The 14767-nt window shown below is 35.0% G+C and overlaps 1 protein-coding gene and 1 long non-coding RNA gene across 2 annotated transcripts; both read left to right on the forward strand.

Moving 5' to 3' along the window:
- Positions 1-867: 867 nt before the first annotated feature.
- Positions 868-8139, forward strand: LOC140173404 (uncharacterized). The gene is made up of 3 exons (XR_011862083.1): positions 868-1909; positions 6156-6281; positions 6426-8139. It is a non-coding gene; the product is annotated as an uncharacterized lncRNA (long non-coding RNA).
- Positions 8140-9098: 959 nt separating this feature from the next.
- LOC112695401 (uncharacterized) lies at positions 9099-10887 on the forward strand. Its single transcript, XM_025747736.3, has one exon. It carries the CDS (start codon positions 9288-9290, stop codon positions 10500-10502), a length of 1215 nt encoding a protein of 404 aa, XP_025603521.1. The 5' UTR covers positions 9099-9287; the 3' UTR covers positions 10503-10887.
- The last annotated feature ends 3880 nt before the right edge of the window (positions 10888-14767 follow it).

Genomic DNA, 14767 nt, shown 5'->3' on the forward strand with positions numbered 1-14767 from the left:
CACTATTTTTAGCCTTAATGGTATCTCCAAGATCCATTGAATCAAGATGGATTTCAGCATCTAGTATCCATGATAAATAATTGTTTCAAGATATATCAAGAGTATTGAATTCAAGATGAGAGAGTTTTGACATAATGAAAATTTGTTACCTGAGTCTTCCTAAAAATTTGATCAGAGTCTCGTGCTGATAACGTGTTGTAAAATAAATAAAAGATATACTAAATATAAAATAAAGATGTATAAATAGAAGACTCTAGTATTAATATAATTAGCTCAATAATAATTCATATATGCATTTACTAATATTATATGTTGTAATGTATATATATATAAAGAGAGAAAGAAGTATTGAAGATAAAGAAAGAGAGAAAATTAATTTTTGTTGTATTGCTTGTGTCTTGTACGTAAGGCTATGAAGTCTTATTTATAACTTTACAAATTCAACTTTCATTAAAATTTGGTCTACATAATAATTTCAACTCTCTCTCTTGAAAACTTCAACCGCCTGTATTATTAATGGACATCTATCTGTCATTCTTATCACAACAGCTTGTTGAAGTCTTTTTATAATGTTGAGTTGATAGTAAGTTTATTAATTAATTCACTAAATATTTATTGACCCTTTACATTGAAAACATCCATTAAACATTTAAAATTCATTTGAAAAACTAAAAAACCTACTTAGTCCATTGAATCTTTTTTTATAGTCTAGAATGTATGACAATTTTATTAAACAATTTACTAAGCATTTTATTGTTATATATTTAAAGGAACCACTAAATATTTAAAACTCAAAGTAGAGAATAGAAGTGCAACAACTATAATTTAGGCTATAAATACAACGTATTTGACACTAGTCAAAACACTAGTAACAATTAATTCATTTCTAATTCAATTTTTCTCAAGTACTCTTCTTCCGCTTTGTTTTCTGAAACCCTAGAAACTTGTTTCTGTAGAATTGATTTGCTGGGTTCATCAACCTAATATCAATCTTCTAATCTTTCATAACTCTTGAAACCATTCTCACATGTTATCAAGAGCACAGGTTCAGATCCATGGCTCTCACTCTTTCTTCAATCAATTCCAAGAATTTTCTTTCCTCAATCACAGACAAGCTCAATGAATCGAATTATGTAACCTGGCAGCAGCATGCCCTGTTTGCTTTTGGTGGACAGAACCTAGAAGATCATATTCAAGAAGGCAAGGCACCGCCACAATTTGAATATGATGCTGCTCAAGCTGCTGGTACTATTTCTGCAAAGTATACTGATTGGATTCAACAAGATTACAATTTGTGTTCTTAGATTCTTGTGCCTGTCAATCCATCAATCAAGAATCGAATTGCATACTGCATGGGTGCTCTTGAGATCTGGCAGAAGTTGCAACTCTAGTTTGCTGAAAATACCAAATAAAAAATCAAACAACTTCGCCATCAACTCAAATCCATCAAGAAAAGGAATCTTTAAGTTTCTGAGTATCTTTCAAAAATCAAAGGTCTTGTTGATTCTCTAATTGCTATTGGATATCATATCAACAATGAAGATTACATTGAAACCATTTGTAATGGACTTCCTGAAGATTTCAAGTTGTATCACATTGGTGCAAGCAAAACCTGAGTTGTTCAGTATCGGAGAGATTGAGAATATGCTTCTTTCTCATGAAGATACAATTGACAAATTCAAACAAGCTTCTTTTCCTACAGCTCAAGTGAATCTAACTTAATCTGCACCTACCAATCCAAGAATGTATGCTAGAGGCTTTGGAGGAAGAAGAGGTGCACGTGGTGCTCTAGTGATTCTGCTTGGTATCCAGACACTGGTGCCACCAATCATCTTACTAATGACTCTTCAAGCTTGATCTCAACCTCTAATTACATTGGCCCGGATCAACTATATCTTGCTCCGTTCAGGTATTCCAATCAACAAGATTGGACACTCTTTTCTTGCCGATCCTCATTCTAGTTCTGTTTTTGTTTTGAAAAATCTTTTACACATACCAGCTTTAGCAAAGAATCTTATCATTGTTTCAAAATTTTGTTTCGATAATGGAGTTTTCTTTGAGTTTCATCCTTATCATTATTTGGTTAAATCTCATGTATCCAAGGAAGTGCTCCTTCGGGGTCTACTTAATAAACATGGATTATATGCTTTTGATAGTCTTAACATCCATAGGAATTTAAATGATAATTGTCAAATTCAGTCTTTTTTAGCTTCTTGTAGACAGAATCTTGAACTTTGGTATAAAAGACTTGGCATCCTGCTATGAATATTGTTCAAACTGTGCTCAACCATTGTAACATTCCATCTAATATGAATAATATAGATTCTATTTCATCTATCTTCAAATCTTTTTGCATGGGAAAAATGCATACACTCCCGTTTTATCCTTCTGATACAACTTATACTCATCCTTTGCAATTGGTATTTTTAGATTGTGGGGTCCTACTCCAACTCTCTCTAGATCTAGCTACAAGTTTTATATTAGTATAGTTGATGCCTTTACTCGATACACTTGTTTATATTTAATTTCAACTAAAGCTCAAGTGTTTCCTGTCATGCAACAGTATAAAAATTAAAGCAAACAGGTTTCTCTTTGAAATCCATTCAAACTGATAATGCACAAGAATTTTTATCCAATGAGTTTAAAGCTTTTCTACAACATCATGGTATTTTACATTGCTTATCATGTCCATACACAGTGAAGATTTGTGAATGGCCTAGAAAAAAGGGGTTGAATCTATAGCCTCCTTTTTGAACCTTTTTTGCTTTTAGCTTCTGATTGGAATTGACAATTTGTTGTTGATATGTTTGTTAAGATGAAATTTAGGAGACAATTTTATTTTATCTCTTCACGAAATGTTCATAAATTAGTTACTTTCGGATAGCTGTGACTTCTGAGAAATATGTAATGCATGAGACACTTTTATTTTGTCTCTTAGCAAAGAGAAACGGAAGAAGAGTAGAGAAGAGAAAATCACACAGCCATGTATCCTGGCTCAGCCACCATGTGCAATGTGACCTACATCCAATCTCTACTACAACAATGGAGGAATTTTCACTATCGTTCACAAAGATTACAAACACCAATTTCCCTAGAATTCAACCCAATCTTATATGGGACAAACCCAGCTTCTACCCAAGCTAGATTTGCCTAGGTTTACTTCCTAGATTTTTAACCACTAAGTGCTCACCCAACTTAGCAAGGGAATCTCTTCAGAATCATGTGTACAAAATAAAAAAACATACAAAAGAGCTTTGACGGAATTTTCTGGCTTTTTCTAATAACTCTATCTTTTCTCTCAATGGTTTTTACTGATTCCTCACATAATGCTTTTTTCTATTGAAAAGAAACAAAGAAAAAATGAACACTAAAGAACAAAAAATTCAGTGTAAATTTTGAAGGAGAAGAAGGATTTAACTTGAAAGCTATGAGAATCCAAACTGTGTTCTCACTCCTTGAATCAATCTCTGGTTGTTTACCCCTTTAATAGAGGAGTAAAGTTCCTAAAGCTTGAACCTTGGCTTGAACAGTTGACTACCTTCTTCTCCAATGTCATAGCAGCAATAGCAGTAGTGCAGAAGACAACAGTAATGATTAAAGCAAATATGCAATCAAATCCAACTGCTTCTCTTTCATCCTTTTTCAATCTTCTTTAAATATCTAAGTGTATATAAAAAATTTGGCTCCAAGTTTTATTCTTGACCTTTGATTCATAGCCTCCACTTTCTTTAATTTTCCAGTTTGGTGCTTGAGGGAAAATAGCATCTTCAACAAGTTACCAATGAACAACCAAGATGGAAAATATTTTTTGATTTACCTCTTTGATTTGATCTTGGCTTCTGAACCCTAGCTTTTGACTTTCTTAGTTTTGGTAATCCACTTTTTTTATTTGAATCCTAATCAGACTTTCTCTTTCTCGCTTTCTTTTGGTATGCTTCACATGGATGAGAGAGAGAGAAGAGAAGAAAGAAGAGAGAGAATTGGTTTGGTGACTTTGATTTGGTTCAGATGAAAATGAAGTTTCATTTCTTAGTTAGCAACCATTTCCTTAGGCCATGAGAGTGATATGATCTTGAGCTTGGACTAACAATTTGGCCTTAAGCTTGTTTTTGATTCTGATGGGAAAGTGTTGGTATGATTAGTGATCGGCAACTATTCCCTTGAAGCTTATAAGCCTAAAGCTTGTTATTGGGCCTGTTTTGCTTTCTATTATTTTCTGCACAATTTACAAACTAATCACACACATAATTGAATTTTTAACCCAATAATAATATTTAGTCATTATCAATTAATTTATTATTTCTTTAAACTCAACACATATATCAGCAGTAAGGAGTGGTGGAGAGGAAGCATAGGCACATCACTGAGATGGGCCTCACCCTCCTTGCCACTGCCACTCTACCATTTGAATATTGGGAAGATGCATTTCTCAATTTTGCTTTTCTAATAAATAGACTTCCTTCCAAAGTTTTGCAATTCAAAAGTCCATATGAAATGCTACATAATTCTAAACCAAACTATTCAATCTTGAAAATTTTTGGTTGTACCTGTCTTCCTCACTTAAGACCCTTTAACAAACACAAAATGGATTATAGATTTGATCAATGCATTTTTTTAGGATATGCACCTCAATCTCTTGACTTTAAATGCACGAACAAAGACAAAAAAGTGTTTATTGTTAGGAATGTTATTTTTTATGAAGGAATTTTTCCTTATGCATCTATGTTTCCTAGTAACTCCTCTTCTGCTTTATCTAAATTTGATTCTAATATGATGATTATTTACCTGTTTCCAACATTTTCACTGCTACCTCTAATCATAAATATGATCATGACAATAATTCTCTTATGAATTTATCAAATACTTCTAATCTCCCTGCTACTATCTCAAATTTGTCTCCATCCTTTACTACTACATCTTCTAATTCTGATCACAATGTCTCTACTAATACTATTCCAATTTCAAGGACTGATACTCAGTTATCTCCTATTTCTAAAAGCTCCTCATCTTGTATGATTACTAACACTCACTCTATGCAAACCAAGTCTAAATTTGGTATTACCAAACCTAAGACATATACTACTACAATGTCTAAGCATGACTTAGTAAACAATATTCCTAGGAATGTTCCTCAAGCTCTACACAGCCCCCATTAATTTCAAACTATAAAGGAGGAGTACAATGCTCTTCAACAAAATAAAACATGGCAATTAGTCACAGCTCTTCCTAATGCCACTGTTATTGGTTGCAAATAGATTTTCTATAATAAGAGAGGGCCTGATAACTCAACTAAAAAATATAAAGCACGGCTGGTAGCTAAGGACTGTCATCAAGTTGAAGGGATTGATTACTCCCAAATATACAGCCCAGTTATTCGGCCAACCATTATTAGAACTGTTTTATCAATAGCATTATCAAAAGGCCCTTGTGTCAATTTGATTTTAATAATGTCTTCTTGAATGGCAATTCATCTAAACATGTTTATATGATGCAGCCCCAAGGCTTCTCTACATTTGATTCTATTATTGTTTGCAAGTTAAATAGGGCCATTTATGGTCTAAATCAGGCTCCCAGGGCCTGGCTCTTTTTAATTTTGGTTCTGTTAACACCACTGCTAATCCCTCTCTCTTTGTTTGTTTTATAACTACTTCAACTTATTTTTTACTTGCTTATGTTGATGACATTGTCATCACAGGCGACAATACCAAGGAATTGGAATCTTTAATTTCATAATTACATGCTAAATTTTCACTCAAAGATCTTGGTCAGCTGCATTTCTTTCTTGGTCGAGTTCAATTATTTAAAATCTGGTGATCTTCATGTCTCACAGTGCAAATATATATGATAAACGTGCTAACATGGATGAGTCTAATTGCATGTCTACACCATGTTGCCCTCAGTGAAATTAACATCTTAAGGAACTGAACTTTTTGATGATCATATTCTCTATCGTTTCCTTGTTGGTGGACTTCAATATGTCACTCTTAACACATCCTATAATTACCTTCTCTCTAAATAGAGCAGCCAATTCATGCATAATCCACTGCTTCAACATTGGAAGATTGTCAAATGAATCCTTCGATAGTTGGCAAGTATGACAAATCATGGAATTCAATTTACTAAAAACACTAACTATCGCCTTCTTGCTTTCGCAGATGCAAATTGGGCAAATGACCCTGATAATAGAAGATTCATTGCAGCTCCTTCAGTCATGGATCTTCTTGCAGTTCCTGATTTCCAGCCTGATGGATTTGATGTCTTTTATTGGCATTGGTGTTGAGGTACTTGCTGTTTATTTATGCTGTGTTTGTTTATACTTTAGGCCGGGGATATGAGTATTTAGGATTTTAATATATTTATCGTTAATGTTATCTTGACAATTCTTATTGTTTATGATGACATGTGATAACTATTTTTGTTCACAGTTTATGTGGATGCCATACAACTCGCATGATGTTATTCAGGTGGTGCATCCCAAGATATAAGAGCCACGACATATGGCATTGTGGAGGCTGCGATGGCATTGATCTACTTTGTTGACGTAGAGTGGCATCAAGTGGATTAGGTGCTACCGCAGCTTGGTGGAGTATAGCATTGATCCCGTGTCGTCCTCGATATCGATTGTGTTGAAGGATGGCAAAGGCAGAAATCGGTGGTTTTCCAATATCTTATAGAGTTGGCACATTCATTGGACCAACAAGGCGCAACATGTGTTACGGTTTGATATTGTTCCAAAGCCAGGACCTTCATATGTGTACTTGGAGTGGTGGCATGAGCATGAAAAGAGACTCTTGTTGCCTCAGCTCCTCCTCGGTGACTCCAAGGCAGTTGTGATCCCAACTGAAGCAATGCAGAGAGGTCTATGATGTTTCTAATATGGATCAGGTTCCTAATGTACCAAACAAACATTGTGTTGAGCGAAGACGTCATGTTGGGACACGTTCGGGTCAGCGTGAGTGGAGGTTGCTTGACGATGCGAGTGATGCATTGGAAGGCAGGGGTCGAGGCCGAAAAGGAGCTAGGGGTCATGGCCAACGGGGAGGGAGGGGTGGTGGTCCTAGTAGAGCTTGACGTGGAAGGATAGGCAGAGATGATGATGATGGTGGTGGTGATGATGGTGGTGGTGACGACGATAGTGATGGTGAGGATGATGGTGGAGATGATGGCAATGATAACGGTTGTGATGGAGGTGGTAGACGAGGACACAATGGTGGAGGAGGACATGATGGTAGAGATGTTGGTGGTATGGGTGGTGGTGGGTATGGAGGGGGTGGCAAAGGACATGATGGTGGAGATGCTGGTGGTATGGAGGGGGTGGCAGAGGCCCTACAGGCAGATATGATGGAGGGATGGGTGGGCGTTATGGAGGAGATGAGGGAGATTGTGGTGATGTAGCAGATGTTGGTGGAGATTGTTGCGGTGATGGTGTAGATGTTGGTTATGGTGGTGGTAGATTAGGTGGCGATGGAGGTGGCGGGGATGGTGGTGGAAGGTTTGGTGATTATTTTTGTCAGGGTTTCCAGCAGCGACGAGGCAGTGCATGAGATCCAGACATATATTAGCCTAAGTGAGATACTATCGGACTTGCTTGGCAATGAGGGCCTTGACGCGGAGTTTGGAGGGTCACGCTTCCTTGATGAGATTAGCGTTACTATGCAGGAGGATGACTTGGCGCGATGCAGATATCCGGTAGCCGGGCCCGAGACACACCTAGATGTGGATCTGAATGAGCCTCCTTCCGAACATTTGGATGACACATTCGCAATGGGCGGGACTCCCCCCTCGCATTCACCACAGATCCCCTGGCACATCCTGGTCCATCTACGTTAGCGGAGCGCATGTTTGGGTGTGCATATTGTAATTGGTTTGTCTATATGAATAATTATGTTTAATTGCTAATTGCTATACTTGATGTAACTGTTTTGATTGTGTTTGAACCTTTCTACTTATGTTTGTGACTGAAATTGGTTGGATTGTGGTGAATTTGATGTTAATTGAGTTGTTTAGGTTTGAGGCCGTGATTAATTATGTGGTGGGCTGGAGTTTGTGATTGGTTTGTGTTTTTGAATTAGCAAAGTATGAAAAATCAAACTAGTTCAGCATAGACTTAATGAATCTATACTTGAAACAAGTTGGTTATGCATGTTGTCTAATTTTTTTTTTAATATTTTGTATAAAAAGAAAATGTTTTGGATTTTGAAGAATTAACGGATTTCTCTTTTAAAAAGGATTTTGGATTTTCGAATGTAAACCTTTAGTTTTTGAAAAGATATCTAAGATGAGTAACGATTACTGTACCTTGACTATAGTTTTATTTTACGTATCTTATTACTTTCTATTATATATATACATTTAACAACAATACGTATACATAATATTATTAATTATAATTTTTAATTATATTAATTAATTATTATATATCGTTATTCACTTTTCAAAATGTTCGCTATGTTTATAGTCATCAATAGTTATTTTTTAATTTGTTTCAATTAATTCATATTATATGCATAAATTTTTTTTGTACATGATACGGATTACTACATTAATATTCAACTAGAAAAAGTATAGGTAATCAACAATATTGGTAAACAATGTGAATAATAAAGATATCAAATGTTTATTTTACTAAATGTGCTAATATTAATATTTAGGTGGATAATTTAGAAATATAATGTATTTTTATTTTATTAGTAATTATTAATATTATTCAAAAAATCATTAATTACCTAAGATTACCCATTCATCTATTATTAGGTTCAACTCAATCTCCCAAAACAACTCCATCCTAATTATTAATTGGACGAACCAAATGACAATTGAGGGAATGGAGATTGTCTCAACCTATAAGCGGGTATTATTACATGTTTAATCAAGGCAAGATGCATGAGTGGTAACCATTATTCTCTAAACGGTAAACAACATACAAATAGTTACGTTACTGATTAATTAACTCAACAGAACGTAATAAGCTCCTTTCCTTGCGCCCTCAATCACCCAAAACCTGAAAGGTGGCATATGCCATCCACGTATTCAGTTTTTCCCGCTCTAACTAAATATAATTAATTAACCAGATAAATGACTCGGCAATTTTATAGATATAAAAGACAGATAGAGAGGAAACAAGAGATAGCATTTTCATTTTGGCGCGCACTTTCGGGGGAGAGTGCGTGGTTTGTGACCACCACACTGACGATCGAACACGGCCAGATCCACCGCCTCCCCCGTCACACGCCACCACTAATTATAATAATCCGTGCGTCGCATATATATCAAAACAAAATCATAAAATGTCGGTTGCAGCTCCGTTTCAGCTCCTAGAAATAAACATCATATCGGCGCAGGATCTTGCGCCGATTTCGAAATCCATGCGAGCCTACGCGGTGGCGTGGTTGAACCCTGAGCGCAAGCTAGCCACGCGGGTCGACGAAGTAGGTCACACCAACCCAACGTGGAACGAGAAGTTCGTGTACAGGGTTGATGAAGACTTCCTCAGCAACGAAAATTCCGTTATCATGATCGAGATCTACACCAACGCATGGCTTCGCGATGTTCTCGTCGGCACCGTCGGCGTCCTCGTCAGCAACCTCATCCCGCCCTCCTCTCGCTCCGGGAACCGCAAGCCAAACCTCCGATTCGTCGCGCTTCAGATCCGAAGGCCCTCCGGTCGCCCTCAGGGGATCCTCAACATCGGCGTCACGCTCCTCGATAGCACAAAGAGGAGCATGCCTATGTATTCCGAACTCAGCAACTCCGCCGTCGGTTATTGGGATCTGAAGGACCCTAAGAAGATGACAAAACACCAAAACGACGACGCCGAGAGCCAGGACAACGGTATCAACGATCCGAAGCTCTTGACGCTGCAGAGATGCCAGAGCGAGAAGAACGATTCAACAATCAACGATTATACCTACCAAGGAGCGGGCCAAAACTTCTATGCCCACGACGGACACGACGAGTCGGAGTTTCTCACTCTGCGGAAAGGCACACCAATTGTGAACTTAAACGGTTCGTTGTGTTCGGATGTAGGTCCGTCGCCATCGGTGGTGGCGGCGGCAATAGCAAAAGGATTGTATCCGATGCCGGCACTGCCACCGAGATCGGCAGAGAGTTCGGCGATCGACGGTTGGACAGGGAATAGCAACTCGGAAGTAGGGATGAGGACGAAGATTGAGAGATGGAGGATTGAGCTTACCCCTGCTTACGATCTGGACCATCAACAATCGGCGCCTCCATCGGAAGTTAGTGAAGAGTTTGAGGTGAAGAAATACAAAAGCTCTAAGCGCGTTGTAGGTAAAACGCCGGGGAGGCGGAGTAGCGTAGGCGGGAACCGGCAGCAACAGCAGCAGCAGAAAGGGCTGTTTTCGTGCTTCGGGACGGTGTTTGGGTGTGAGATCTCAATTACTTGCGGCGGAGGCAAACGGAAGAAGAGGCATCAGGGGAAGAGCCACGTAATAAGTGGATCAGAGCTTACTTACGATGAATCATCTCAATGCAGAGATTAATTGATTAATTAATTTGTTAATTAAATTAAACAGGGTCAGGTATTACTTTAATTAATCATTAATTGATTAGCTACTCTGGAGATTAGTATCGTGTGCGATGCAGGAGCAGCCCCCTCGCGAGACATGCATGGTAGTAGTGGGATTATTGTACGTAGGCGCTGTAAATTGGGATCCGCAATTTTGATTAATTAATGGTTGGATGTATGTAGATGCAGCAGAAGAAGGTGTAGCTTTGTTAGAGAGGATATCAGATTCTTTTTTCCCTTTTAATTTTTTTTAATTAACTTTTCTGTTAACAAGTGTATATTTGCATTCCATGGAATGGATTATATATACTGGAGTTTGTATACCCGATTATCTTCAATGAATAATTTCTTTTAATTTATTGGAACTTTCATATTTTATTTAAGTCTTGTTAAATTTAAGAAAAACTCAAGAATTAGTAGAAGTTAATATTTTTAGTTATTAATTTAATTTTTTTAGTTTAATAATTTAATATCATATTTTTTATTTATATTTTAAATATTATTGATTAACTACTGATAAAAAATAATAAATTATGTTCTATATGTATCTATTTATTTTCAGTTGTGCTAATCCTTGAAGCTAAATAAAAATATTTTTTAAAGTAAGGAGATTGATATATAAAGAAGTAAAATAATATTTTAATCATTTCTAAATTTATAATTTTTATTATTTGTGAGTTCACCATTTTAGTTCTAACATAATTAAAATATTATTTTATCATTTTTACCAATTTTTCTTTATATTTGAAAGACTAACATGCTAATCAGGCGAACTATATTTTTTTTAACTTTCTAGTGAAAAATACTTGAGAGCCACTATTTTAAGTACAAGAAAAAATAGAGAGTTTACTAATGTGAGTTTAAATGTAAGACTAAAACAGTCACCAAAAAAAAAACGTAAGACTAAAACAAAACAAAAAAAATTATTGATCATCTAGCACTTTTATTTTCAAACAGACTACATAAATTTTCTTACAAAATTCGAAAAAAAAAAAAAGAAATCCATAATCTTTATTATTGTCACCACACTTTCTATTTCATCTTAGAAAAAATATTAGGAACTAATATTTTTATTAATATTTAGTCAATATTTTATTTTTATCTTATTAGAATTTATGAATTAAATTTTTGAGTTTATAATTTATTACTTAAAATTTAAAATATTGTTCAAATATTAATAAAAATAAATAAATTTTGTTAGTTATATAACATTGCTTAAGTGATTTGTTAAGCTAGCCAATTTATATGATTAACATTACCTATTTAACCCATGGGTCTAATAATTATGTCTATGGTAATGTACACTAATTAAAAATTAGTGATTTGTTGTTACATAGGTAATTTGAGATAGGTAGATTGAGTTTGTAGGATTGATCTAAACGTCAAAGGAAGGTAGTATCCGATTTATATGTATTTGAGAGCTGCCGTCCAAGTTGTGTGTTTGGAAAATGGGGGTAGTACTTGCAAAGATATTCCGATGCCTAAATCAGTAAGGAAGTAAGCAGATTTAGAGTATATTGGAACTTAACTTTTACCTGAGTGTGTCAGTGTATTTATAGTGGTGATTCAATAACTACCGTTGGAGTAGTTTCACTTCTGAAGGTGGATAATCGTCCCTTTATCCTAAGGTTGTTGAGATATTGTTTCTGGAAGTGGACGAGAGATTTAAGGAGACAGTTACTTATTTGAATAAGTGTTGTCTGTCAGTTCATCTCGAACCCGACCTTTATAGGGAGGGATTTACGTCGAATCCGACCTCTTTTTTGGGAGGTCGGTTAGGTGGTGAAGGCCAACTTTTAAATTGGATCTTTTGACTCACTTTGGTCTGAACCATAGTATTGGGTCAAAATATGAATATTTGTATATAAAAAAAAGATTAAAATATAAAACAAGTATTGAAAATGTATGAAATAATATATATAAATATATAAAAATATATAATAGTTAATTTAATTGTTATTTTTATGTATATATAATATTTTTTTAAAAGTATAAATGAATCATATACTGATTTTATAGCTATTAAATACCCTTAAAAAGAATTAGGGTTGAGTTAAACTTAAACATCCCATGAATTGAATGGAATGGATTAGAGTATTACAGTATTATTGAACGATTAAAGTTTGTCTCAATTTTAGGTTTCTTCTCTAATCTACCGCGGTAGTTTAGTCTCATCTTGATAAACATCAAGGTGGTTTATGGAGATTATAAAATAATAATTATATACAACTAATTTAAATTAGTTAATATTAACTAATTTTTTATTATAAAATTATTTCTTAATTTTTTATAAGATTTTTTATTAAAATTTAGTGTTTAGAACTTAAAATTTAAAATCTAAAATTTAAAATATAAAATAAATAAACAATATATATAAAGATTGACTGATATTAAGTAAAAAAGAAATTAACTATTAGTTAAACTCAACAACAATTAATAAAAATCAAGGTTGCGATAATCGAATCGGTTATTGAACTGATCGAGTGACTGATTCAATAGTTCAATGATTTAACCAGTATCGAACTGTAGTTGAACTAATTTAATTAAATATATAATAAAATTATAAAATATTTAATATATAATTACAAATATTTAAATTTAATAATTTCTAGACTAAAAAAATTCAAAAAGAATTATATCAATCAGAATCTATTTTATTTAGCAACTAAAATTGAACTTATCACTGTTTTTGACAATTATATCAATTAAGGTTCTGAAAATTAGATCGGATTGGCTAGTTTAATCGAAAATCGGTCACCTGGCCAGTTCGATTAACCCTAGAATCACCTTGTAAAAAATCGATAAAAAAACTGGTCAAATTGGTGGTGAATCGGCCAATTTTTTAAAGGTACCGATTTTTTACCTGGGGCCATAAACGGCGTCATTTTGAGACGCGAAAAAAAAAAGAAATTCGCATTCGCTGACCACCTGACCCCGGTAACCCAACCCAACCCAACCCCTTATGCAAACTGGAGACCTCATTCCCTTCACTCACCAGCCACCACACATTCAACCCTAATTTCACTTCCAAGTTCCAATTTTCATCCAACAACGAAGGCCACCATCCCTCTCAGTCTACCACAATCGATGCTATCACCGGGTAGAAGGACCTCCAACGGGCGGAAGGAAATCACCGTCACAGATTTAAGCTACTGCAGCGGCGTCGTCGTTTGAACTTTGAAGCTGGTCTGGTCGCCTGGTCGGCGTCGTCTGCTTGTCTGGTCAGCGGAAGCTGCTCTGTAAACGTTGTCAAAAGTTGCTCTGTTCTACCGCTGTGACCTAGACGCCTTCTCTACTCTGCGCCACAGTGAGTTGTACTGGTTTTACAACCATTTTTTATTTTGTTAATGAATTATATGAATTAATATGCAGAGTTCTTTATTTGGTTAATTATATGGATTGATGTAGAGTTCTGCTTTTGTATGTAATAGCTGCGGTATATAATTCAATTTTGGATTATTTGGTCAATTAATTTATTTGGTTAATTATATGTAATAGTTGCTAAAATTTGAATTTTGCTAAAATTTTGGATTTTGAATTTTGCTAGAATTGTTGTAATGGCTGATGTATGTATTATGTAATTCTCTGAATTTTGCTATATGTAATTCACTCATTTCAGTAATTTGTAATGGCTGGCCTGTTGTATGTAAATTCAATTTTGATTCCTGAATTTTGTTGTAACTGACTAATTGTTGTAATGGTTGTTGTATGTATTTCACTAATTTATAATTTGTATATTGTATATAACTTAGATGGAACAAGCACAAATTGATCAACAACCACATGATAATGCTGTCTGAGAATCTCAAATAGATTCTTCTCGAGGAAAATCTGACCCAACTTGAAAATATTTTACTGTGAAGTATGACAAAAATCACAAGTCGCAATATACATGTATCTTTTGTTTGAATACTTATAATGGAGGAGGTATATATAGAATGAAATATCATCTAGCAAAAATTTTTGGACAAATTAAAGTATGTAACAAAGTCATTGAAGAGGTTGAACTTCAATTCAAGAGGCTATTGATGGAAAATAAAAAAAAAAAGATGGAAAAAAATTTGAGGAGGAGTCTTATAGTGTGGAACCACAAGCACAAGAGTCTGAATCGCCTAACCCCGTACATCATGCTGTTCCTACAACAATGGGAGACAAAGAAAAGAGAAGAGCTATTGTTGCTACACAAATTGAAAGTTAGTTTAAAGAAGGGACTATTCCAGGGTCTCAACTGACTTTGAA

Source organism: Arachis hypogaea, chromosome 6, assembly GCF_003086295.3.
Source record: "Arachis hypogaea cultivar Tifrunner chromosome 6, arahy.Tifrunner.gnm2.J5K5, whole genome shotgun sequence".
NCBI classification, from domain to species: Eukaryota; Viridiplantae; Streptophyta; class Magnoliopsida; order Fabales; family Fabaceae; genus Arachis; species Arachis hypogaea.